Source organism: Agelaius tricolor, unplaced genomic scaffold (genome assembly GCF_023055355.1).
Source record: "Agelaius tricolor isolate 1412-34295 unplaced genomic scaffold, bAgeTri1.0.p SCAF_4, whole genome shotgun sequence".
In the NCBI taxonomy this organism is placed as follows: Eukaryota; Metazoa; Chordata; class Aves; order Passeriformes; family Icteridae; genus Agelaius; species Agelaius tricolor.
Window position 1 is genome coordinate 48,767,500 of NW_027269264.1, and position 25,569 is coordinate 48,793,068.

Genomic DNA, 25,569 nt, shown 5'->3' on the forward strand with positions numbered 1-25,569 from the left:
CATCCTGGATGAGAAGGGTGTTATTTTTTTTTTGTTTTTGCTCTTTCAAGGACTTAGACGATTCATTTTCTGCCTGCCTCATTCCTGTAGTTACTGCTCCCACTGCAGAATTGCTTGGTTCTTTCTCTTGTTATCTGCAAACTTCACTCCTATTACTCACCATTGCTGCTGGCAGTCACTTCATGGGACCAAGCTGTGGAATCTGGAATGGCAGCAGAGACTGCCTGGGCCTGGTGCACTCCCACAGCCCCTGGATTTGTGGGAGAGAGCAGCATCCCCCAGGCTGCTGGACCCCTCTGGCTGGGGTGTCTCCTCAGCAGCAGGTGGGCAGGATAACCCTGTGGATAACCCTCCTGCACTGCCCTGAGGGTGTGGGGAGGGATAAAGCATCTGGGAGATGCGGCTCATCCTGGGAGGTGCCATCTCTGCCACCCCTCTGAAGAGAGAGGGATTGGCACCCCTCTGCATGGAACTCCCTCATCCTCATGGATGCTGCTGCAGCCCAGTGACCTCAGGCTCTGACTCCTGGCCTTTGCACACAGGAAAATGCAAAATTCCCTCCGACTGGGATCCCAAACTGCAGTTTACTCCGAGGAAGAGCTACTATGCCTTGTACGAAGTGGTGCGGCTCAGCTGTGCTGGGGAGTTTGTGCCGTCTGTCCCACAGATTGAATGCATTTCCAGAGGGGCCCAGATGCTGTGGAATGAGATTCCCACCTGCAAGGGTAAGCACAGCCCTGCACCACCCTGGCCCAGGGCCCTGAGCTGCTGGCAGACCCTCTGTGACCGGGTCGTGCAGATGACAGTGCAGGAATGGCAGACCCGGATGCCTTGGCTTTCCCCATGTCCTGGCACTGACAAGGCTCTTTTGGTCTCAGCCCCTTGCTGTAGGCACCTGCAGGGCTCTGTGCTCCTGTGGAGAGGAATCCTTCCCAGCCAGCATCTCTTGCCTCAGCATGAAGTAGGAATAGCTGCAGGGGGTTCTGCTTTTCCCCTGGAAAGCTTCTCTAGGGTTTGGGATGTCTCTGGTGTGGGAGGCTGTTACTGCAGCATGGCTCACCTGCACATGAGGGAGACAAGAAAATGGGGGCTCAAACACTCCATGGAGGGGCCAGAATCCAAGGGAGGCTTGTGAGTCCTGGGGATGGGGTGATGAGGAGCCCTGTGTGCTTGGAGAGTGCCTGGGCACATGACACTCGTATGTGTCGGGGTGAATAGTCAGAGTCATGAGAGACCTGTCCCAAGCCTCCGCTCATAACCTCCCAAAAGTACTCCTCACCCAATTTTACCTCTGACAGAAACATGCCAAAGGCCTGCTTGGTGGGACCCCAGACTCCAGCTGGCACCAGCCCGTGACAGTTACACAGAAAATGAAGAAGTGACTCTGAGCTGCAACAATGGTTTCCAGCCGTCCTACACCCATGTCAAATGTGCAAGCAGGGTTCAGCCATTGAATTATTCTGTATCTCTAAAGGAAGACATGTGGCTGGGGAGAAACCAAAGTGGTGTGTGGATTCACGTTCAGGGGAACATCGTGTGCATTGGTAAGCAGGGTGTCAGGAAGTGCTTCCTACCAAACTCTTGGTTAATTTCTGCCCCGTTCATCCATCTCTGAGCTTCCATCATCACTGTGGCCAGGAATGCAATTCTGATGCCATATCGGGGCTGCTTGGATCTCAGGCACTGGATACCTGACACCAATCCCCTAGTGAATTCTGGCACATCTTTGTCCACCACCTGCCTGGACAGGCCCCAGCTGGCACTCACCCACAAGGAAAGCCCCATCCCAACCAGCCTTGCCAAGGTGTCCCATCATAGCAGATGGATGTGCCACCTTCCCTCTCCTTTCGTTGGCTAGGGGGACTGCTGGGGATTGCTGAGGCCCCACCACATACCCTGCTCCTCCTTGAAACCTCCCAGCCCAACTAATATGCACTTTCACCTCTGCCAGAAACATGCCAAAAACCCCACTGGGACTCCAGACTCCGGCTGGCACCAGACCAGGAGAGTTACAGGAAGAATGAAGAAGTGATTCTGAGCTGTCCCAAGGGTTTCCAGCCACCCTTCACCCGTGTCAAATGTACAGGAAAAGTTCTGTCTGTTATCAATGGAAAACCTATACACAGAGAAGCTTGGACAGGAAAGGACAGTGGAGGCAATGTGATCAACATTCAGCCCAGGTTCAGGGTACAGTGCCTTGGTAAGGAGGCATCAGGAGCATTCCTGACTGCCCTGCTCTGCCCTCCCTGAGCAGGGAAGACAGCCTGTGGGGGCACAGGAAGCTTCTGGCTCTGTGCTGCCTGGGGAAATGGCAGGTGCTGCTGAAGACAGTGTTGAAGCAGCTCCTGAGTCTGTTCTGTGTCTGCCCTGGGGTCCAGGGGTGCCCTGGTGGGGAGATGGCTGATGCTAACTTTAGTCCCTGAGGGTCCTGTCAGGAGGGAGTTTTGGTTTCCATCTTGATACCAAAGTAGCCATTTTGGCAGTAAGCAGCACTTCCCAAGGCACAGGAGGTCAGGGACCATGCAGGGCTTCAGGCTGTGCTCACAGGGGGCTGGGTGGTGTGTGGGAGACACAGGTCTCCCTAAGGGCTTCTGGCAAGACCATGTGCTGAAAAGTCAGGGCAACAGTGCTGTAGGTCTGACAGGTGTTTGTGGCACAGGGGACAAGGGTAAAGGCATGTCCCCCTCCTTGTGCACTGGTTCCCCCTCCCTGTCCCTGCTGCATGCTGTCACTGCAGAGCCAGCTTTGGTCTCAGACTTTATGCCTTCTCAGGAGGAATCAAGGTGTTGGCATCCTGCCTGAGGGACAAACAGAGCACCAGAGTCTCTGGGCAGGCTTTGTGCACAGTACAGACCCCTCATGGTTTCCCCTCAGTCCCTGACTCCAGCTCCTCCTAGCCCTGCCTGGGAGACCTGGGGGGAGAAGTTTGGAGTCCTTCTTGTCCTCATCCTCTTGCCAAGAATTGATGTGGAAGGGCTGCTCTGTGCAGTGGCCTGGAGCTCACCTCTTGCTCTGATGGGCCAGGGAAGAGGATGCCCTGCTCCATGCCCTGCAGAGCAACACTGCTCAGCTAACACCTTCCCATCCTGTTGGTGCAGAGAAATGCCAGAAGCCCCAGTGGGACTCCAGGATTATCTTTGACCAAGAACAGGGGATCTTCAACCCAAATGAAGTGGTGAAGATACGGTGTCCTGAGGGATACTGGCCTCCACCCATGGAGATCAAATGTGTGGCATTGAAGCCAAGGGACGGTTCCATGATTCCTTGTAGTCGCTGGATAGTGAGGAATAGCACAGACATCTGGCACCCTGTGGAAGGGAACTTGACCTGTGTGGGTAAGTGAGCAAGCCACACACTCCCAGTGCTCTCAGTCTGTGCTCCCCAGGCATGGAGAGCAATTCTGCACGTGTGGCACAGTGTCAGTGCCCTGTGCTCAGGGCGTGGCACAGAAATCCAGAGAAAATTCTGGACGCATCCCAGGTTTATGTCTGTGCTGTTGGCAACTCTGGCTTGTGTAGTCTGGGAGAAGGCAGAATGCCCTTGCGTACCCTGTGCTGGGGATAGGCTAGTGAGGGAATGGTGGCGTTGATGGAGTTTGATGTCAAGGCTTGGAGGGGAAGGGAGGGAGTGATCCTCTTGGAATGTTCACAGATGTCCTCCAGGTTGTCCCTGAGACCCTAGAGGTTTCCAGCACCAGCATCAAACTGAACTGGACCTGCAGGTTCCCTCGTATGTGCCAGAATATTCGGGCCAGGTGCCAGCTGGAGCAGCATTCCTCCTCAAACTGTGAGGCTGAGGAGGTGAAGGTAGAGGAGATACTGCAAGGCTGGGAGGGAACTTTCACCTGCTCCCCTCTGCAGCCCTTCACTGTCTACAGTGTCACCATCTCCCTGCTGCCTAGCACAATCCTGTACACACGGCTCATCACGACAAAGGAAATGGGTATGTTTACATGAAATGTCAGGATGCCCTTCATCCTGAAGCTCAACCAGAGCATCTGCCCCCTGTTGTGATGGTCCTGGGATCAGAGCTGCTTGCAGCCTGTGGGGATCTGGGGAAGGTGCTGTGCAGGGCCCTACAGCAGGGCCTTCCCCCTCCTCACCACACCATTTCGGCTGCAGAGGCACAAGCAGCCTTTGTGGGGGGCAAGTAATTGCTATCCAGGTATGATCCTCTTCTCCTGTGCTTCCAGTGCCAGACAAGCCAGAGAAGCTGGAGGTGGATTCCAAAACGGGGTCCCTCACGTGGAAGGCGCTGCCCTCTTGCAAAGGGAAGATAATTGGATACCAGGTACCAGGAGTCCATGGAGTGCCCCTGGTGCCCCTCACCTTGCCTGGAGCTCTGTGCAGGCAGCCTGAGGAGAGCTGGGAACCCTCCTTTGCCAGGGCCCACAGGCTGTACCCTGCTGGTGTTCCTGGTAGGGCCAGCTCCCCTCTCGTGCCCAGCCAGCAGCAGCAGCAGCTCCTCTCCACAGAGCTGCCCAGTGCAGAAGCAGGATCTTGGTGCTACTGTCTAGCAGCTCCCTGTCCTTCCTCCAGCTGAACATCACCACCATGAGAGCAGAGGACGGCAGCTTTGTTGAATTCAGCCAGGTGTTGGTGAACCAGTCTGTCTCTGAGTATGTGCCACCTCATCAGACAGCTGGCAACAAATACCTGGTGACAGTGCAGGGCCTGACGGTCGCTGGGGCTGGGCCTGCATCACAAGTGGAATTCCAAACCTACGTCCTGGGTAATGGTTGTTCTGCCCTATGTCTGGTTGGGGTGGCCTCTCAGGGGAGGAGTGCTGAGTCTGGAGCAGCTTCCAGAGCTGTGTGTGCACCCACCCTGTCCCAGCTCAGACAGGGGCAGGGAGTGTGGGCACCAACTGGCTCAGCAGTGGGCATGAAGCTGGGGGAGCCCTTCCTTGAGGGCCTTCACTGGCAGGTCTGCAGAGGGCCTGCACCACTTCAGCCACTCTTTGTGCCTTTGATACCAGACCTGCCCCCTCTACTCTTCCACTGAAGAAGGTGACACCCATCCCTGCATTTGGGTGCACAGGTCAGAGAGCACTAGGGCTGCTGAGCCTGGGTCTGTGTCCTCCTGCTGTGTGCAGGATGGCAGAGCAGGCTGCCAGGCTCTCCTGCTGGGGCTATGGGACAAGGCCTGGTGCCCCCGAGTCCCCCTCTGCCCTGCCCAAGCAGATGTGCAGGCAGGGGAAGGCTTGCTGCCTGTTCCTGCAGCAGCCAGGGCAGCAGGATCTGTTCTACGTGTGCAGACACCCAGCAGCAAGGCTGGGGCCACTACTGGTGCACGGCCCTGGTTGTGGCACCCACTGCTCTCCGTGTGTCAGTTTCAGGGCAGCCTATGGGCCCTTGGCCTGGGTCAGCAGTCACTGTGGTGGTGGTGGTGCTGCTGTTGATCCCCTTGTCTGCTGGGATCATCTGGTTCGTGCTGTTCAGGTGAGTTGCAGGAGATTTGGAGTCTCGGTTCTGTCTCAGGCCATGCTGTGCTGTGGGGTGGGTGGGGATAGAGAGGTTCCCCTGCTGTTCCCACCCTTCTCTGGGCGCAGAGGGTGCAGCTGGCTGGTCCTAACACAGATTTGCTCTAGGGCTCCTAGGGGGGACTCTAAGTGTTTTCAGGGCTGGGAAGGGGCCGTGTGTGCTGAGAGACCATGTCCCCTTATTGCTGGTGCAGCACCACTGCTGTCCCCTGGGATGTAGGTGGGCGATGACTGCCAGGGCAGAGGGAGGGTGTGCAGAACCCTCCGTGCCACTGCTTCTGGGTTCAGCAGGGTCTGGCCCAGGTCAGTCTCTCCCTGACTCAGGACTGCCTTTTTCCTTCCCAGAAAAAAGAAGACCTTGCCCAGCAAAGCCGAGGAGGATCAGTACACAGGTAGGATCCCCAGCAGAGAGGCGACTGTAGGGCTGGAGCTGCGAGGGGAGCAGGTGTATTTCAGGAGAGCCCAGTGGCATTCTGAGGTAGCTCCAGGCAGCCCAGCTGGCTTTGGCTGACCCGTCACACCAATGTGTCCCACATCTATTCCCAGCTGAGACCCTGCTCAGTAGCCTCTTCCAGCGGCTCCTGGCTGGGGTGTCCCTGAGGTGGCAGTGAGGGTTGGGAACCACTCTTCCTTCTCACTCTCTCTGGGGTAGGCAGCAGCTCTTCCCAGCCCTGCTGTCCTGATGGTGTGCATCCCAGGATGATCTGCTGCCCTTGGTGATGCTGCCTGCCTGAGGCTGCCCTGCTCCTTCTCTCACAGCCCCCAGGTCCCTCAGGCTGTTTCTGTCCTCTTGTCCCCCCCAGAGCTCCAGCCCTATGAGAATGTACAGGGGGATAATTACTGCGTGATCGAGACTTTTCCTGAGAAGGATGCAGGTAGGAAATGGGTTGTCCTGCATGTGACCCCACATGGCCCAGAGAGAGCAGGGACTGCCAGCTCTGATGGTGTCTGAGCTCTTCGTGTTGCCAAGGGCATGCAGCAGCCTCTGCCCTAGGTTCTCTTGTTCTCCTCAGGTAAGTGTGACCAGGCTGGAGAGCCATTTCCTCCACCCCTGCCTGTTCACGAGAGTCAGCAGTGAGGAAGAAGAGCAGCTGGAGTGGACATCTGAGGCACTTCCCTTCTCAAGGCTTGGTCCTCCACCACCAGAAGCATGACAATGAATTATCTCATGAGTTATTGCTTTCCCCCAAAATTTTCTTCTTCATCAAGCTCCAGAATCCTCTGCCACACCACAGGAGCAGCTTAAGGCATGGGTTGACCTCCTCGTGACAGCAAGGATATGTCCTGGTAGTTCTCCAGTGCTCTGGCATAGCCATGTCCCCAGCATCTTGGTGCCTGCAAATGTTCCCTGAGAATGGAGGAGCTCACAACTCCTCTTTCCAACCTGTGTCCCTGTATCCATCTAGACCCTGTCCTCTGCTTGAGTTTGGCCTAGCTGTGCTGCTGTGGCCACTGTGCTGCTGTGTCTGAAAAAACCAATAAATTGTTCTGGTTTGCAGAGGCTGCCTGGCCCACAAAAGCTCCCACCTTGTCATGGGTCCTCCTTGTTTTGTATGTGAAAGCCTTAACCCCATGAATCTTCATGGAGGAGCTTGGAGTAGGCTTTTCCAGCCCCTGGCAGCACCAAGGAAGCACACCTGAGGTGCTGCATGTTCCCAGTGCAATGCTTTGGGTAACTGCTTTCCCTCCTCCCCATTCTATAGGTAACACCATCTCCACTTGCATAGCTGGACCTCTGTGTTGGTCTGTGTCCTCCTCTGTGGCTGTTGGTGCTCATCTCCCATTTTGTGAGGTGCAGCTGGCACTGGCCCTCTTGGGACATCTGTGTCTTGCAGCCTTTGGGGTCTGCTGGCTCTTGGCTGCTGCTGCTGCTGTCCCATCCCCTCCAACAGGCACTGTCTGTGGGGTGCCAGTGCCCAGTGCAGCCTGGATGCTGAGTCCAAAGGCTCTCCTTGGTGAGGGCTGCACTGCTGGCAAATGGGGCAATCAACCTCTCTTTTCTCCAGCTCTGTGTGTTTCCTGTGATGATTCCATCTCCTTCTCCTGCCCTTGGGCACAGAGGCTCTCCTGAAGTCCCTGGACTCGGGTTTGACAAGCTGGTTCTGGTTGTGCTTTTTACAGTCCTGAAGACAGAGCTGTCATGGTTTTTTGCTTCAGTGTTATCTCTCTCCCCTGTCAAACCTGCCAATACCCAGTGCAGCCTGGAGGCTGAGGGGCAGCCTGAAGGCTCTCCTTGTGGAGGAGTACGCTGTCAAAACATAGAGCAATTGACCTCTCTCTTCTCCAGCTTCTTTTCAGCCTGGAATGACTTGCATGTTCTGGTAAAGGCATGTTTTGACAGTTCTTCATACGAGCTGTCTGCCCATCAGCTCAGTACCTCTAGCTGGCCCCTGGGACCAAAATATCTCCTTCCTGTGAACTGTTGCTGGTGTGACATGTGTGCCTGATGGAGCAACTCTTTGTGGGTATTGGGCAGAGAGGAGAAGAGAAATTCAATTCTGTGTGGGTGCTGCTGGTTGAAAAAGGGGAATGAGCAGGCTCAGGATAGGGGAGAACAGTTGCAACCTCCTTGGCTACCCTGCTTCCCACTCCATCCCCCCATCCCTAGTCATGCCCTGGACTGTCAGCCTCATGACTCCACTTGCTCTGTCCAGAGTGTCAGTAAAGTGTTGTGGTGTGGACAGGGCTACCTGCTGTCCCCAGGGACCACCTGCTGCCACCTGCCTAGTCACCTCATTGCCCTTGTGAGGTGCTGTTCCCTGAGCTAACTGCACCTTGTTGAGGGGAGCCATGAGCAGGGCACTCTTTACCCCAGGCAGGAGTGTGTCCTGTGCATGTGCCACAAGCAAAGCTGAGGGACAAGTATGGTCTCTGTGACTCTGCAGCCCCCCCCATGTCTGATCACCCAGGCTTCTAAAATCCAAGGCATCCAAAGTGGATGGGAGGTTCTGGGGGAAGAGAAAAGCGGTGGCTGTTGATGAGCAAGAGGCATGGTTTAGTACTGTGAGTGTTTTCTCAAGCACACAGCTGGCATTGTAGGGCAGCATGCCCTGCACACTTGGGGACAGAGGAGAGTGCTGCCAGGCGGAGAGGGAGCAGGAGGAGGAGGCAGCTGAGGATAGAGAAGCGGGGAAGGATGAGAGAGGGTGTGGGTTGAGTGTTTCTTTCAGAAGAGCTATAGACTGTTTCAGGCATTGAAGTACTCCTTGCAGTTCATGTCCTCATTCCTATCTGTGCTTCTGACCAGGTCTATATGTAGTTTCTCAAAGGTCCTCCATCTCCTGTGATCATTGAAGGGAAGTGACTCATCACCACTCTAAAACCCACGCAGTGTCAGGAAGCACTTGGATATTACCTCAGTAACAGGAGTAACACTTGAATGCCCTGGTAACTAGGAGGGTTTTGGGAGTGAACTCTGGGATCTTGTGACAAAGTTCCTTCTGTTGAGTCCCAGAGCCTCGATGCTCCTGGGGCAAAAAGATATCAAAAGGCAGAAGTGTGGATAGGGATGGGAGGATCTCTGCCCAAAGAGGAAGCCTCCTCAATCTCATGAGGAGATGTGTCTGTTTCCTTCCTGTGGTTGCAAGCCCTGCAGTCAGATACGGATGGCTGGGCTCAGAGGCACCAAGTGGGGCTGAGATTACAGTCCTGCCTGAGGACTTCACGCTAGGATGGCCCTGCAGTCACTGCCTCTGAGGTTTCTCCTGGCCCTTGCATCTCTACTGTCAGCACATGGCCAGGAAGAATTTTTCAACATCCAGATAGTGCCCCAGAGAACAGGTAAGAAGTGGTTTTGCTCTTGAAAGCTTCTGCTGCCTTTCCTCCTCTATGTTGGATATTCATCTTCACTGCCTGCAGCCCTGGGCTGGAGCCCAGAGGGACCCCTGAGGGCTGTGTCAGCTGGAGCAGCCTCTGTCTGCCCCCCAGGGACAGGAGCTACTATGCAGTGTACACTGGCATTCTGTGGGACAGACAGGACTGGGTTGGATGTGCAGTGAAGGGTCATGGCCTCCAGAAAAGCAGTTTGCCAATCATTCCCTGGAGAGAGTGGGCATAAATTGGGCATCAATTACTGCACTGTGAATCAGGGGAAGGGTCTTCAGGGAGCTGTCACTTTCTGTACACATCCTATCCCCAGGTGTGCCTGAGGGACACTGTGCCTGCTGAGGGCAGTGTAAGAGGGAGCTTGCTGCTGCTTTGCCACACAGATGGATCAGGGCAGGATCAGTGGCTGGGTGCCTGAGCATGGGGGGGGGGTTGTGGCTGTGTGCCAGGGGGACAAAGCTGCTGGTTGTGGTGCTCAGCTGGGCATCTCTGGTCTTCTGCCATCAGCGCTGTTTGAGAGCAAAGCCTCTGCACAAGGGGCTTGGCACAGCATTTACCTTTGTGCCAAAGTCGCTCTGCACCTTGTGAGATCCCACAGATGCCCCTTTGGGAGAAGGCAGATTGTATTTTAAACCCCTTCAAGCCTCACAAACCTTCTTGCAGAGGCTTGAACAGGCAAGGGCTCCTTCCAAAAGCCAGCATCCTTCTCTGTAGGAATCATTGCCACAAAGCCTCCCCCTGCAGAAACTGCTGGCACCAGCTGCTCAGCTACTGCCCACTGAGCCTGGGGCATGGGGAATTTGGTGAGGAGGTGATGAGAAGAAGGAAGGGCTGTGTCAGGAGAAAGGGGCAGGGGCATTGTTAAAGCAGGAGATGTGAATGCAGAAGGCACTGCTCAGCCCTGTCCCCCTGCCCTGCAGTGTGGGGCAGGAGGAGAGCAGCCAAGGCACAGAGGGAGAACAGGGAGCCCCCGAGGGTTACAGGGGCATGGCTGATGCCTGTGGGAGGGATGAGCCCTGGCTGAAGGGCCCTGCATGCCAGCAGGAGTGCTGCTGCCATGGCCCAGCAAGTGCCCCCTGGGCTGGCCTGGGTGACAGGCCTGGATGAGAGGCTGCAGGGAGTCCCCTGGTGCAGGGGGGATTGTGCTGGGAATGTCCCTGCTCTGGGCTTTGGAGGAGGCAATATGGTGCCCATGGACACAAGTGGGAATGGGCCAGGTTCATGGATGAGTGATCCTTCACAATTTCCATGCATCAGGAAAGCCCCTTCCCAACAAGGCTTGCCCTCAGGTCACACCCCAGCAGATGGATGTGTCACCTTCCCTCTCCCTTCACTGCCTGGACGGGTTGCTGGGGATTTCTCTCCCACCACTCCCTCATACCCATTTCATCATCTCCTGCCCATCTAACACCCACTTTCACCTCTGACAGAAGAGTGCAAAAGGCCCCAGTGGGACTCCAGACTCCAGCTGACACCAGACCAGGTGAATTATAAGAAGAATGAAGAAGTGATGCTGAGCTGCCCTGAAGGTTTCCAGCCACCCTTCACCCGTCTCAAATGTTCAAGTGAAGTCCAGTCCTTCACTGGTGGGAAACCTATATACAGAGAGCTCTGGACTGGAAGAAACTCCCAAGGTGCCTGGGTCCGCATTCGCTCCAATGTGGAGTGCATTGGTAAGGAGGGATCAGGAGCCTTCTTGGCTGCCTTGCTCTGCCCTTCCTGAGCAGGGAAACCAGGGCGTGGGGTACAGGAGGTTTTGGACTCTGTGCTGCCCAGGGAAATGGCAGGTGTCAAGTCCAGCCTGGGGGGTGTCAAATGGCAGGTGTAAAGTCACCACTGGGGGTGTTGGTGATAAGGGTCTCCCTGAGGGCTTCTGGCAAGAGGATGTGCACAAAGCAAAAAAGCATGGGAGAGGGATTTGTGGTGGAGTTTGTGGCCAGCACATGGCACCACTGTTGGAGCAGGATCAGAGAGCTTTACTGCCAGTGTGGCTGTGAGTACCACAGCTTGTTCCATGTGGGCTGAGGCCCTCCAGGTTCTGCAGCATGGTGGGTGCAGGCTTAGCCCTCTTTTCTCACAGCTTAGGGCATTCATGTTCCCTCCAAGGAAGAACAGAGCTGTTCCTGATGGACTGTAGAGATTCTGGGACACAGAGAAACCTCAGTTTTAAAGAACGGAGGAAATTGCTTGAGTGGTAGCAGTCCAGTCATTCGCCCACATTCATTCCTGTTCAACTCCTCCTGCTCCCCTTTCAGAGGGCTGCAGTGACCACCTTCAGTCTCTCCTTTTCTATCCCACCATGCAGGGTGATGAGCAAAGTTGTCTGACTTGCAGCATCCTTGCATGGCTAGGGTGGGAAGGGAATCAAGTGACCTTCTGGCAAACTTTCCTTCACAGAAGTGCTCCAGGTTGACCATGAGACCTTTGAGATTTCCAGCACCAGCATCAAACTGAAATGGACCTGCAGGTTCCCTGATGCCTGCCAGGGCATGAGGGCCATGTGCCGGCTGGGAGCACCTTCCTCCCCTCCCTGTGAGGCTGAGGAGGTGAATGCAGAGCAGACATTACATGGCCAGGAGGGAACATTCACCTGCTCCCCTTTGCAGCCCTTCACTGAATACAGTGTCGCCATTGACTTGCCCCCCAACACAACCCTGTTCTCATGGTTGTTCACGACACAGGAAACAGGTAAGTGCACAGACAAGGACAAAGACAGTCCAGAGCTGTGTCATAGGGAGGACAGATGTTCCCCTCACCCCTCAGCTCAGCCTGATCATTTGCTCCGTGCAGGGATGTGCCTGCCATCAGAGCTGCTTGGGTCCTGTGGAGAGCCCTGTGGGGAAGGGGCTGGGAGAGCCCTGAGCAGGGCACAGCCCGTTCTCATTGTCCCACCCCACCCCACACTGTTGTGCTTCCCACTGCTGCAGCACACGCAGCCTTTGCAGGGGACAAACCCCTCGTAGGGAGTCCCTTTGCAGCCTGTCCCTTGGCCAGGAGCTGCTGCAGCCTCCCGTGGCCTCAGCCCCTGCCCATGGCCCTGTGTGTGACCCCATGGTCTGTGCTTGCAGTGCCGGACAAACCGGAGCAGCTGTGGCTGGATCCCGACAGGGGCTCTCTCAGGTGGAGCGCGCTGCCCTCCTGCAACGGGGAGATCATCGGATACCAGGTACCCAGGGAGCAGGGCAGACCCTCACCTCCCGGCCTGGAGCTCTGTGCAGGCACACTGGCAAGTGTCGGCAAGGGACAACTGGCATGATCCAGAGTTCCCAGCCAGTAAATATCTGGCCTTGATGAAGACAAGCATTTTCTGTGTCATTCTCAACATTCTTCATGCTGTGGAGATGCCCAGAGAGGTGTGAGTGCTCCATGTCCTCTGGGCTTACTTCCTGGGTCTGCTCTGCTCTGGGTTTGGCAAACTTTTGGACGTTGGTGTGCAACACATGGTGACGTCTTCTGGGGTGGCATCCTAGGGTTTCCTGTTCCTCTTGCATACTTGTTTCTCATTCCTGCCACAGAAAAACTTGTGGTTTGAGTAATCCTCTGAAAGTCCCTCCTGAAAGCCCCTTCTCCAGAGACCTGCACTGTTCTGTTGAGTTTTCCTCAATGCATGGCTAAAAGCATCTCCTCTGTCTCTGGATTTGGGACACATTCCACAGCAAAACCCTGCTCTCCAATAGGGGGAGGGGGTGTGTGTGTGGTGGTGACATTGCTCTCAGAATGCTCTAGGTCCTCTCTGAGGACAGAGGTCTCCATAGCGTGACAGGGACCTTGCAAGCTTTTTCTTAGTTCTGTCCTGGAGAAACTGTCAGACAAGCTCTTGACAACCTGTGAGCCTGTTTAGCTGGCTTCTTGCTCCCAGACACTAGTGTTCATGAAAGAATCCTTTTATTCCACTTGAATTTGTCTACACTTTTGCATAAACCCAGAATATATTTCTATAAAGACAGCAAGTGAGAATGGACAGGGATCTCATGACAAATTCAAATGATGCATGGGCAAATGGGGACCCTTCATCTCTATTACTCAAGAAAATTTTAGTCGTTCTCCTTTTCTCTTAGAGAAAGCCTTCAGAGTCCAGCTTTACACAACAGAAAAGAGAAGCTCAGATAACTCTGGTGGAGAATGTCGCCACAGCGACTCTGGTGTTGCAACACACCTGGGGTGACCTATCCTTGGGCTAAGTACATATATCTACCGCCCTTCAAACGAGCAGCCTCCCTCTTCCCTTCTCAGAGGCCCAGCCCTTTGCTCACAGAGTTTGCTGTTCACACATCCTCAGGGTTGGCTCTAAATTCCTCCTCTCCTCTCCTCTGTTTTGAGCTCCCCCCATGGGGCTGAGGTTCCTGCCCGTTCCTGTCCGGAGCCTTGCCCAGGCACAGGGAAGGGCAGGCACAGGGAAGGGCAGGCTGGCAGGGACGTTGCCAGCTGCGGGCACCTTCCCAGCGGGCAGCCGGGAGCTGCTGCGTCCCAGCTGCGTCTCCTGTTCGCAGCTGAGCATCACAGCCAGGAACGCAGGGGACAGCAGCGTGCTGGAGACCGAGCGGCTGCGCCTCGATGGCTCGGTCACCGAGCACCGGCTGCCGGGCCACAGCCCTGGCAGCAGCTACGCCGTGATGATCCAGGGCCTGACGGCTGCTGGAGCCGGGGCTGCGCTGACGAGGGAGTTTCACAGCAACAGCAGCTCCGGTGAGCTCTGCTGTGGGGCCGGGCCGGGAGCCCGCGCACAGCCGAGCCCTGCTCGCCGGCCTGCGCTGCCCGAGGCCGTCGCTGCTGCTCGCCCGGCCCTGCCGATGCTCATTCCCCGCTGTTGCCCTGCAGACACCCCGCAGCCCCAGACCATCAGCTGCCGCGGCGCCCGCGACATCGCCCCCTCGCAAGGCACGGCCGTGCTCCCCCTGCGCCCCATCGCCCGCGGCTCTGAGGCCGCCAGGTGAGCGCAGCCCCGCGGGCTCCGCAGCCCCGCCGGGGCTCTCGCCACGCCGGCGCTGGCCTGCAGCCGCCTCCCTTCCCGTGGCCCCCGTGCCCTTTGCCACTGCCTTTGGGCCCGCAGGGAGCACCAGCTGATCGTGGCCGCCACGCACAACGCCTCGCTGATCGAGAGCATCTGCGCGGGGCAGGCACGGCTCTCCAATGCCAGCGCGTACCTGGCCGCTCTGCTCAACCTCAGCGCCGCCACGGACTTCGTGCTGGGCGACGGCAGCCGCGGGCAGGGCCTGCACAACGCTGCCCTCAGCCCGGGCCGGGACTACACGGCCCTGCTGCGCCTCGTCCGCCTCGGGCCGCAGGTACCATCGGGGGGCTCCTGCTCCCTGCGGCTGCTGCCGCCCGGGGCTGGGCCCCTCGCTGCCTCTGCGCTGCCTCTGAGCCCACGCTCCTGTGCCGTGCCTCGGCACCGTGCTGTCCCTGGGCTCCCGGGCCACGGCCGCCTCACTCGGTGGCCCTGCCTGGGCACCTTGGCCTCCAGCTAGGCCAGGGCTGCCACACTGGGCTGAGCTCTCCCTCCTGTCTCCTCCAACAGGCAGAGAAGTTCACCTGTGTCTGCTACAGCTTCTCTCTTGGTAAGTGTCTCCTTGCTTCTGGTGCCCAGGACTCTCTCCTGCCTGCTCCCTTTTGCCAGCTTCCCTGGCAGCTTCCCTGGAAACGAGCTGGCCCAACACAAGAGCTGTTGGGTCTCACGTGGAAGAGAGGAAGATCCCCACACACGGGGTGATCCTCTCTCCCAGAAGAAACCTCAGCCAGGACACAGGCGTACACACTTGCACATACCCTTTGCCATTCGTGGGGCCATTGCCAGCAGGAGGCAGGGCTGTGGCACTCACCCCTGCCTCTGTGTTTGTTGCAGGGCAGACTGGGGGCCAGTGGCATTGGATTGTGACTGGACTGGTTGTGCTGCTGGCAGTCATCCTTTTGGCTGCAGTTATCCTGTGGCTTGTGCACTCTAGGTGAGTGGGGAGGGGACAGGTTCAGCAGGTACCAAGGGGACAGGGTCAGCAGGTACATAAACAATGCCAGTTTCATACTCCCCTTTGCCTTTCTAGGAAAAGGAAGTACGTCCCCAACGAAACTCAGGAGGATAATTAAAAAGGTAGGAAAATGCAATTCTGCAGACAACCATCACAGAAGGGACTATCAGGCTGTGGGGCAGATGGGATGAGAGCAGCAATCTCCCAGGAGAACCTGAGTTTCAGCAGAAGCAGCAGTTTGTACACTGCACTAATACATCTCCTGATTTGCCTTAGCTGGGGATGATCAGGATGGCTCTGCCTACTGAGCCCCACATGGAGGCAGAGCCTCGTCCCAGGCAATGCTCCCTGCCTGCAGCAGGGACAGGGTGAGCAAAGACAGCATCCCGAAGGTTCAGGGCTTTGAGTGACCCATGTCTGTGCCATCCCTGCCAGGGATCTGCAGGGAGGGGTCTCAGGAGAGCCAGGCTGAGGGGCTGCTGCTCTCACCTCAGCACTGACAGCAGCTCCAGGGCCCTTTCGTTGGGCATAGCTGGGATGGAAGGGTTGGGCCGTGGCAGGCACTGCTGTGTGCTCCAGCCTGTCTCTGACACTGGGTGCTCTTTTTCTCCACACGTAAAGGTGGCTAGGCTGGAGATCAGGCACTTCAGCCCCAGCCAGGACCATGGAGATATCCAGAGCAGTGGGGACGTGGAGAAAATGGGAAGGATAACCCCAGCCCAGCGCTGATGGCTGCCAAGTCCCCTGGCTCTCCTGTGACTGTGACCAGCACGGGGCTCCCAGGAAATTCATCCAATTCAGCAGGGCAAGAGGAAAACAGAAGGCCCACGAGAGCTGAGCTTTTTCATTCCTCAGCCCCTTCAACTCCCAGGGATTGCTTACTGCTTTTGCAAGGCCTTTGAATCGGTCTTTCTGTAATCCTTTTATTTAGGCTTTGCTTTCATTTTTGCACTCCTGGAAGCAGGACTTGTATGCCAGATTTCCCAGTCCCAGACACACAGGCCCAGGTTGATGGCATTCTCCTGCTGTCCTCTGGGTTCCCAACCCTTCTGCCCTCTCTGCTGGTATTCAGCCAAACCCAGGGCTTAGCTTGGCCTGGCTGGACTGCTTTGTGACTCTACCTGTTCTGTCTGGACAAGAAATAAAGGCTTATGGATTGGAGGGGCTGCCTGTCCCACACAGCTTCTGCCTGCTCCCCTCATTGCCCCTGTGGGGTGATATTCCCCTGCAGGGAGCTGACTGTGCCTTGTTGAGGGGAGCCACCAGCAGGGCTGCTGTGATCCTCTATTCCCCTGGTGCTGCCTGACAGCTTTTCTGACCTACTGAGCTGAGCTGGACAGCTCTAAAGTGAATTTGGAGCAGATGTGTGGTGGCAATCCATCAAGGGTGATGGCTCTCCTCACACATTTTGGCCAAGAGTGTATTCTGTGCCCATGCTGTGGTATCTCTGTGCCTTCAGCTCCCTTGTTGCCCCTGTGCCAGGTCAAACCTGGCAGAAAAGCAAAGATCAGGGGTCACCACCACCATGGCCTTTATTGGTGAGACACAGGACACAAAGCCATGGGGTCACTCTTGCTTCTGAAGTCTCCTGCCTTTCTTTCTGTGGTGCTGCTTGAACCACATCCAGGATATTGACGTTGAGACACCAGAGCCTGGGATTGCCATGGTGCAGCCACAGGCTGATGGCAGAGCCTCTGTGGAGCTGGTAGGGCACTTGGAGCAGCACCAGGAAGATGCAGCCCCAGGAGGAGATTGTGTGGAGTTTGAAGGAGCAGTTCAGCCCTGCAGGACCATGGGTTGTCCCACTCTTGGCTCTTGCTGACTTTGGGCTTCCTGCTTCTCCCACAGTTGGACAGATATTCTGTGCCCCTGAGCACCATGGATCTTAAAGCAGTTGGAGACTTCTCTGAGCAAACACAATGTGGGTGTTGGTGCTACCCCACTTTCCTTGGGGCTACCTGAGGGGACAAGGAACCTCAATGGGACAGCTGTTCTCCTCATCCTTGGCAAGGAAGCATAGGTGAAATCCTGGTGCCTCTGCTCTGGTCTTCATGCTCAGGCTGTGATTCCAGATAAGTTCCTGCACAAATGCTGGGCAGAGGGTCAGGTTCCCATTTCAACACCTGGCCAAAATTTGGAGACATTCTAGCCTGTGTTCTCCAGCCACGGGGGACCCTTGGGGTGGTTTTTCAGGAGAGTGAAGCATCTTGAGGTCATGCACATCCCTTTTTTTCCCCCCTCTTGATTCCACTGTTACTGATGAAGGGCTGTTCCAGGGAGTCAAAGTCCCATGCAGAGACAGGCTGTGGTCATGCCCCTACTTGAAATTCCCATAGGTTTCAAATGAATTCAAATAACTGAGGGCTAGTTCATAGCAGAGCCCATACTGTTCCTGTGGATAAAAGGATGCACATGAGGCTCTGGTGGACCAACACCTGCAGTGGCATGTCAGCATTGGTCTCCAACAGCTTCCTGACACAGAGCATGCCACACACAGGTGCAGTCCACCCTCCCCATCCCAGCTGGAGTCCACCATCCCCAGCTGAGGAATCCAGGCATGTGCTCCGGGAGCTGGAAGGATGGGCTACACCAGCACTGGAGTCCAGCTGGATTTGGCAGGAGAGCCAACATCCATGACACAAAGTGTTCAGCAGGTGGACCAGAAAGGGGCCACTCATCATGCAGGATGCTTTGGTGCCCGCTCAGTTCTGCAGAACCTGCCACTGAGCGAGTGGGTGTGCCCCAGCAGCAGCAACTGCTGGGAGCTCACAAAGATCTCATTGGCACCTGGCCTCAGGATGATCTGAGCACAGAGGGGCTGGGGCAGCTACTGGGACAATGCAAGATATGGCTCTTGTTGGGCTGCTGCCATCCCAGCTGGGTTGGAAGTCAGCACCTACCACGTTTTTAATGAACTGTCTGCGCCTCCTCTTCAGCATCCTCACAGCCTGGGACACATCCACCATGCCCTCACTTTGGATCTGCTCACACAGGAAACCAGCAGCACAGAAGATCCCACTCCGGCTGGCTCCATCCCTGTGGAGGAGGGCAAGGGGAGCTTCATTTGCTTTGGGATGGCAGGTGGCAGGGCTGAGACTCAGAGGTGTCCCCCTAGACCCCCACACTCTCAGGATGATCTTGGCCACACATCCCCCACCCAACCAACCTCCAACAGGGGAGCCTTCCTCCCTCAACCGCACTGAATTCATATGCACACATCCACCCGAGATGGAGCTGTCCCCAATGTCACTGACACAGCCTGAGCTGTGTCCAGCTCTGTGCCATGGCTGCTCCTCCAGGAGACATCACTCACCAGCAGGTGACAAGGATGTGTCCATCCTGGCTCTGCCGATGGTGTGTCTCCACCTTCCCTAGCAGGCTGATGATGGTGTCAGGGTGTGGCGGAAGGCGATGCTGCATGGGCCAGTCTGTCAGTTGATGCAACCGGATTTCCACTGCAGATTTCTTGGGCTAGTGGGGAAGAAAGACAGAGGGCTGGCAGAGCAGAGACCTATTGGCTTCATGGAGGGAAGGGGAGGGACAGCGCATGCCAGTCCTGCCTCAGCCACGCACACTGGATCAAGGGAGCAGCCCCACATTGGGAATGCCACTCCAGACGTTGCTCTTCTCCAACAAGTGCTCTGAGAGCAACAGACAGAGCATAAGAGAAGAGCTGAGCTCCAGGTGCAGCTCAGACTGACACCGGTCCTGTGTCCAGCTGCCTGCAGCAGTTCCCCTTCCATGAACCACTGAGATGTACAAACTCCAACCACAGCTGCTGTCCTCCAGCTGGAAGGCACACAAAACCACCTCTGAGTTCTACCTGTGCCTGCAGCCTCACTTCCTTGGGATTAACCTCTCTGCCAAGGCAAAAGACTCTGCTGTGGCCAGTGCCCTGCCAGGACCCCACCAGATCCCTGTGCCATCTCTGTCTGGGACTTTGAGCCCAAATTAAAGCCTCTTGACAGCTGCTCTTCCCAGCTCATGCAAAGATTCTTCTCAAAGGAGTTTGCCAGCTCTGAGCAAAGGGCCCACCTGCTGCCTGTTGCTGAGGACAAGTGTCCAGGTTGTGAAGCCAGCCCCAGGCTCCTCTGAGATCAGCTGCACGTGGAAGCGGCCGTAGTCATCTTCGCCCTGGCTGGGCCAGAACTGCACGTACGTCTGGGGGAGGGCGAGAGGTGCCTGATCACACATGGCCCCGCCTGCAGGCAGGGCAGGGCTCGGCCCCGCACATGGGGGGGCTCACACCAGCCCCTCGCCCATAAGCCACATGCACATGGCTCTGCCAGCCACTTGCTGGGCACCAGCCCAGTGCTGCAGCCAGAGAATAACACTCCATCACACAGGACACCTGGGCAGGGCTCAACAAAACCCGAGGGATGCTCATTTGCAGCGACACCAAGGACAGCCCCCTGCTGTGGAGCTGTGGAGCTGGGACTGTCCTCAGGGCTCTCCCAGGTGGAGCCCCCAGGCTTGCAGTGGGTCCTGCTGCAAGCTGGGCTCTCATGGTAAGATCCATGCAGGGCCAAAGGCAGAAACCACACTGCTCGGCCCCACAGGGAACCAGGAGAGGGGAGAGCTGTCAGAGCTTGGGCTGCTGACCTTGTCCAGCTCCTGGAGTTCATTCAGCACAACTAGCGATGTGCAAGTGTAATCCCAGACCAGAGCCCAGAAATCCACCAGCGTGGTGGGGAAAGGCAGCTGCGTGATGATGATTCTCTCCTCCTCGGTGTACGTCTGCAAAAGACAGGACGATGTGTGTGGGGAGAGTGCCAGCATCCCCGAGAGCCCTTCCCACAGCGGCCACGGCTCCCTACCGCCCTGCTGAGATGGAGAAGGCCCAGGCAGCCCAGCCCTGCTCAGAGCTGCTCATGTTAGCGCCCCGCTGCCCTCTCAGCTCATCGCAGCCGGGCTCAGCTCGCAGCAGGCTGTGGCTGGCGCACGCCGCTGCGCTGCCCGCGCAGGCAGGGCTCCGCCGATCGCGGTCGCGGGGGCCATCTCCTGGCAGCAGGGCCAGCAGTCACCGTGCAGCAGCCCGAGGGCGGGGACACCTCCCCCGGGCTGGGGGCTCTACCCTGGCCTGGAGCTGGGCTGCGCAGGAGGGGCCCGGCTGCCCCGAGCAGCTCCCGCTCCCCCGACGGCCGGAGCCTTACGCTGGCAAAGACGGCGTTGATGTAAGCTGGCGAGCCGTCTGCGTTCACCGAGGACATCAGGATGGGCCGGCAGGAGTCCGCTGCGGAGGCAAGGGGCAGAGAGGGGGAAATCATCGCTTGTTGCCTCCCGACGGAGAGGCAGGGGGCTTTCCCTGCAACACGTACAGCCAACATAGCTCCCTGCACCATGGGTTGGACAGGATGGAACGGACAGGCACCACCAGACCCACGGCTGTGACAGCTCAGGGCACCCTGATGGGGGGTGCCCAAAACCCTCTGGTTGGGTGCACAGCAGATCCACCCTCCTCACTGCTCCCTGATGTGCCTCATCTGAGCTTCTCCACTGGGAAAGTTTAGACCAGGGACATATTTATCCCAGGTGTACCCCCTGTACCTCCAACAGGCTCAGAAGGAATCAGCCTCATCTGCATTTATTATCTACTAACCAGAATACAACAACTGCACCCTGAGCCCAACCTGTCAGTGACATGTGCCGGGGAGGGAAGCAGCAGCAAAGCATCGTTGCCCCCATGCTGCTGTCAGGCTCTGGCTTTAGAGCAAGAGGCTGCCCAGCCCTGCCAGTGTTACCTGGCAAGATCCCTGGCTTGCGGTTCTTGGCTTGGTTTCTGGGCTTCTCTGCTTCTCTGCATGGCAGGAGCTGGAACAACTCAGAAAATCTCTGCAGGGCCTGTAGAGATGATTCACCCAAGTCAGTCCTGCCTGTCAGCAACTCACCTTCTTGGGCCACTGCAGAGAAATGATCCCCCATCTCCATCCCACTGCTGGGGAGGGGAGCAGGAGGGGGCTGGCATCACAGAGGAGCCCTCACAGCACCAGTGCACCGTCTCCTGGTGGTACCTTGAACTCCTTCTCCAGGGCGCTGTTGCAGCCTGAGGTCTCATCGTCTCGCAGGGAGTGCACGCGGCTGGCGATGCTCTCCACGGGCACCCCGGTGCTGCCGCAGAGCAAACCTTCCAGAAGCGCCTCGTACAGGAAGCTGTACTGCTCCTGCGGGAGGACACAGCTCAGCTGAACAGGCTGGAGCCAGTCCAGGAGGAACCCTGGAGCTCCAGATCACCAGCTGTCCTCAAACTGTGCCAGAAGTGAGCCAGGTTCATCCTTCACTTTCCTGCCACGCATCCCTGAGGCCAGACACTTCTCATTGCAGGCAGCCCTGCTTTGGGACACAGCCAGCAACTCCAGCAACCCAGACAAGATCATCTTCCTCAGGTTTAGTGCTCCCTCTCAGACCAGACCCCTGCTCTGGGGAAGGCAGCCTGGAAAACCTGCAAACCAGTTAGACCTTGTACAAGAGGCTGGTTGGTGCAGCCCAACCTGGTTTTCTCTGAAGGAGCCCAGCACTAAGCAGATCATGGGGACATAGTCCCTAGGCCAGGACACTGCTGCCCAGGAGCTCCGGAAGGACAGACATCCTGAAAGCCAGAGGCACAGGTGGACTCTCGTTCATCATCCTTGCCTACAAGACAGCCCTTCTGTGGCAGGGTGACTGATACATACAAATGCTGCTGATACCTCAGAGAGTCTCAGGGAATGAAGATTCCAGCTGCTTTGGACACAACATTGAAAAGATCCTTCAGTCTCCGTCACCTGGTAGCCCTGGTAGTCCCTGTGGCTAGATCAGGAACAGCATGGCTAATGTGGCTTTGCATGCCACATCTCTGGGAAGGGTGGTGTTGACAGCAAAGGGTTAAAAGCCAAAGAATGGCTTTCATTCAGAAGGAGCTTGGTGGATTGTCTCAAGCGGCCTTACAGCTGGGCATACCAAGGTCTGGAAAATGACAGTGTGAGAAATCCTAGATATTGTCTGTAAACAGCCTACTGCTGTTTATCCTCTCTCTGCTTTGGGGAGTAGAATCCATGTAGAGGGAACACTGGTGTTTACAGAGACCTGGAGCCCATTGCCATGAACTCCCTGTGGTTGAGCTCCCTGTTTTGGGAGACATCCAAGACCAGAGATCACAAAGACACAGAGGAGGAGATCACAGCCCAGCTGGTAAACTACACATGCACAGGCCTTTGTTAAATGGGTGAAAAGAGCAGCCCCACTGTCCCCCAGGATGGACTGGGCCTGATGGTGCCGGTGTTCCCACTTATGTGTTACCTCCTGGCATCCTCCAGCTAGCGAGGTAATGAAATAAATTTACTCTTGGCATTTCAGCCATGGTTTTGCGGTTGTTCTGGCCACTCGCCTGTGTCGACTCCCACAGGTGGGCATTGGATCTGCAGCCCGAGGCGTGGAGGGAGCAAATTCCTCACCTTGGTCTGCACCATGCTGACCCGCTGCTCCCGCAGCTGCTGCACACAGCGAAACACATCCACCTTGCCCTCAGCCTTGCCCATCTTCAAGAGGAAGTCCAGGGCGATGAAGGTGCCTGTGCGCCCGATGCCTGCGCTGGGGACACGGAGCAGCGCGGGTCAGCGCTGCCCCCGCTGGCCGTGCCCCAGCAGCCAGACAGCCCCAGCGCGGTACCTGCAGTGCACCAGCACGGGGCCTGCAGGCGCTTCCAGCACCCTCTTGTTCACCACCTCCACCAAGCACAGCAGCTGCGACGGGTTTCTGGGCACCCCGTGGTCCGGCCACAGCAGGTAGTGAAACTGCTCCACTGCTCTCGGCAGAGCACAGCCTGCCTGCAGAAAGGGAGACACAGCTGGCAACAGGCAGCTGCAAGCGACCAGGAAACTTGGGTCAAGTGATTGCCTGCCGACAAGGAGGCAGCAGTGGAGAAATCCGCTTGAGAGGGGCACCAGCACAGCTCCCTGCAGCAGCGCACCATAAGGCCTGCTCCACTGCAGCTCCTCGGACACTAAAGGGCACAGTCACCCATCCCACGGCCACGCAATTCATTTTGTCCTCTGCTTCACCGTGAGTAGTGAACGCAAAGCAGGAAAAGCAGCTCGTGCCCCAGAGGGGAATGATACAAATCACAGCTTAGAGTATTTCCACAGTCATCAAAAAGCCCTGGCTTGCCCAGAAAAGATCTACCCTAAGGCTGTTACTACACTGATGTGAATGTAGTCCCTTGTTACCAGCCATTGTGATTTTCCCTAAGCATCACTTTCACTTGGCATGAACTAATGCTACATCTTACCATCAGGTGCTCTTGGAGCTTTATGTTTCAGCTACATATCGCTCTGGGCAAGACAAGAAAGGACAGAAATATGCATCACTGCAATTTCTTCCTATTGTGCCTGTTTTCCCTCCTTGCAACTCCTTCAGTCTCTGCCCTTTATCTGAGGTGTAACTTCAGCACGAGCACACATCTTGGCAAATGACCTTTTGTAGGTTATCTTAAACCATAAACTATGTGTCCAGGTTTAGGGCTGTAAGTGACCAAGGAGCTTCAGTGTGGACCTTCTGCAGATTGATTCAGGTGTCACGCAGGCACCTGTCCCATCATCCTGCATGTGCAGAGAATCCATTCCATAGCCTTTATCTGCTTTTATACCCTTTGTAGTCACCTCACCCAAGCCCTCAAGAATCTACAATATCCCCATGTGCAACGTCAGTTCAGACTGCTCTGGGGTGACCACTGGAGCTGACTGACTGCCTTTGCCTGGCACAGAAACCTGGGACTCATAGCCTGGCATGGATTCCATTTATAGCAACCTGCTGACACTGCACCTTTTGTGCTGGAGACCAGGCTCCCCACAGGGTCCACGTCTGACAGCTCCCACCAGCTGCTGAAACCCAAACACATCCTGCATACCCACCTCAGCTCCATGTCAGGCTTACCTTCTGCAGGCAGAAGATGCGTTTGACAAGGCCTGTGGTGGTCCAGGTGTTGTTGAGTGTCACGGTGATGTCACCGTAGACCTGCTCCTGCTCTGGCCAATACTGCTCACACTTGATCTGTCAACAGCAGTGAGACCTCTGGGCACAGGAAACCTCACAAGGAGAGCACTGCAGGGGTGCAGTGCTGCTCCCTGTCCCTGCTGACAGCTGCACTGGGAGCAAGCACATCAGGTGTGTAACCCTGGGCTCTGGCAATGCCCAGGCTGAGAGGTTTCATGGGCTGAGAGGTTTTCTCTACCTTGTTCTGTTCCACTAAGCCCGTCAGCATCACAATGACTGAGGTCTTCTCCTGCCAGATCATGTGCCAGAAATCCACCACTGTCCCAGCCAAGGGGCCTTGGGAAGGAAGAGAAGACCCCTATGCAAGTGTCCAAGCCATGGGCACATTTTTGGACATTCCCAGGCTTTCCTCTGCCTCGACACAGAGCTACAGCCAGGGGACACCAGCAACTGAAGGGGGTGCTGGCCACATCAGCTTCATCACCATGTTAGAACTTAGGACAAGGAGAAGGGAGGGAAGATGAGCCCATGTCAGGGATTCACTGCTGCTTTGGGGGCTCCTGCTTGCAGACCCTTGAGATGACTGTCAGCTGCTCCCACATTTGGGGCCCTATTTTCCAAGGAGCATTTCTGCAGCTCTGCAGGAAGCCAAGACCTCCTCATTGCACACTGCACAGAGTTGACAAACCCATCCAGGCTTTGCACTACTGGGGAGAGACTGAATCCGAGTGCACTGGTTGCAGACATGCCAGGCATTTGCAAGATTGTCCCTGTCATGCCAGCTGCCAAAGGGAACAAACTAGGCTTGTGAGTGGAAGGACCATGTCCTCATAGTGGGCAGTGCGGATACCAGTTCCAGCTGCTGCAAAGCTACCACTGAGACCTTCCATGCCCTCTAGCACCTGTAACAACTGTTCAGGGAGAACCGAACAACCTCAGAGACACAGGGACTTGGAGTGAGCCATTCACAGCTCCCTGGCTGCTATCCCAGTTCCCCATTTCCCAGATTGCTCAGGGTAGTGAATGGCATCTCCTGAGGATGAAGGCTGGGAGCACCTACCTTGAGCTGCAATGAAGAAGCGTGGATTTCGGTAGGTCTGCAGGGGAGAGATTCAAACAGCTCTCATCACATGAGTTAAATGTTTAACAGGGAATGAAATAAAGGATCCATCCCCCAGGCACCAAAGCCCAGAACTCTCAGCACAGTGTGTCCCACAGCACCTTTCCTGGCCAGCACAGACAGTGGGTACCCAGGGGCTGCATCTCAGTTCCTGTCCCCTCACATGGATCTCTTTTTGTTAGAGGTGAGAACTGCACACAAACCCAGAGTACT

The 25,569-nt window shown here is 56.4% G+C and overlaps 3 protein-coding genes and 1 long non-coding RNA gene across 4 annotated transcripts in view; 3 read left to right on the forward strand and 1 right to left on the reverse strand.

Annotated features, from left to right (window-relative positions):
- The first annotated feature begins 3,085 nt into the window (after positions 1-3,085).
- LOC139589452 (uncharacterized) lies at positions 3,086-4,909 on the forward strand. The gene is made up of 5 exons (XM_071425919.1): positions 3,086-3,335; positions 3,652-3,942; positions 4,193-4,290; positions 4,539-4,731; positions 4,836-4,909. Exons 1-5 carry the CDS (start codon positions 3,215-3,217, stop codon positions 4,907-4,909), a joined length of 777 nt encoding a protein of 258 aa, XP_071282020.1. The 5' UTR covers positions 3,086-3,214.
- Positions 4,910-5,314: 405 nt separating this feature from the next.
- Positions 5,315-6,359, forward strand: LOC139589320 (uncharacterized). The gene is made up of 3 exons (XR_011678989.1): positions 5,315-5,440; positions 5,827-5,873; positions 6,285-6,359. It is a non-coding gene; the product is annotated as an uncharacterized lncRNA (long non-coding RNA).
- A 2,735-nt stretch (positions 6,360-9,094) lies between these two features.
- Positions 9,095-15,387, forward strand: LOC139589319 (uncharacterized). The gene is made up of 10 exons (XM_071425644.1): positions 9,095-9,261; positions 10,737-10,979; positions 11,704-11,994; positions 12,375-12,472; positions 13,797-13,992; positions 14,125-14,236; positions 14,357-14,591; positions 14,825-14,864; positions 15,149-15,248; positions 15,345-15,387. Exons 1-10 carry the CDS (start codon positions 9,153-9,155, stop codon positions 15,385-15,387), a joined length of 1,467 nt encoding a protein of 488 aa, XP_071281745.1. The 5' UTR covers positions 9,095-9,152.
- A 1,428-nt stretch (positions 15,388-16,815) lies between these two features.
- The window catches only part of LOC139589318 (receptor-type tyrosine-protein phosphatase T-like), a 29,703-nt gene continuing 20,949 nt past the window's right edge, over positions 16,816-25,569 (reverse strand). The window contains exons 20-32 of the mRNA XM_071425643.1: positions 25,297-25,333; positions 24,475-24,572; positions 24,177-24,293; positions 22,914-23,071; positions 22,700-22,835; positions 21,281-21,430; positions 21,011-21,110; positions 20,423-20,502; positions 19,872-20,006; positions 19,305-19,430; positions 18,583-18,740; positions 18,170-18,305; positions 16,816-17,661 (exon numbers count right to left, since the gene is read on the reverse strand). Coding sequence (XP_071281744.1) covers positions 17,587-17,661; positions 18,170-18,305; positions 18,583-18,740; positions 19,305-19,430; positions 19,872-20,006; positions 20,423-20,502; positions 21,011-21,110; positions 21,281-21,430; positions 22,700-22,835; positions 22,914-23,071; positions 24,177-24,293; positions 24,475-24,572; positions 25,297-25,333 — 1,506 coding nt within the window. The 3' untranslated portion in view covers positions 16,816-17,586. The remainder of the gene's footprint in view (positions 17,662-18,169; positions 18,306-18,582; positions 18,741-19,304; positions 19,431-19,871; positions 20,007-20,422; positions 20,503-21,010; positions 21,111-21,280; positions 21,431-22,699; positions 22,836-22,913; positions 23,072-24,176; positions 24,294-24,474; positions 24,573-25,296; positions 25,334-25,569) is intronic.

Excerpts from the sequence above, each read along its gene's own strand:
- LOC139589452 (XM_071425919.1), top strand. The coding sequence starts at position 3,215 with ATGGAGATCAAATGTGTGGCATTGAAGCCAAGGGACGGTTCCATGATT. Across the intron at positions 3,943-4,192 it reads CATCACGACAAAGGAAATGG|TGCCAGACAAGCCAGAGAAG; the intron begins GTATGTTTACAT and ends CTGTGCTTCCAG. Across the intron at positions 4,291-4,538 it reads GGAAGATAATTGGATACCAG|CTGAACATCACCACCATGAG; the intron begins GTACCAGGAGTC and ends TCCTTCCTCCAG.
- LOC139589319 (XM_071425644.1), top strand. The coding sequence starts at position 9,153 with ATGGCCCTGCAGTCACTGCCTCTGAGGTTTCTCCTGGCCCTTGCATCT. Across the intron at positions 14,865-15,148 it reads CTGCTACAGCTTCTCTCTTG|GGCAGACTGGGGGCCAGTGG; the intron begins GTAAGTGTCTCC and ends TGTTTGTTGCAG. Across the intron at positions 15,249-15,344 it reads CTGTGGCTTGTGCACTCTAG|GAAAAGGAAGTACGTCCCCA; the intron begins GTGAGTGGGGAG and ends TTGCCTTTCTAG.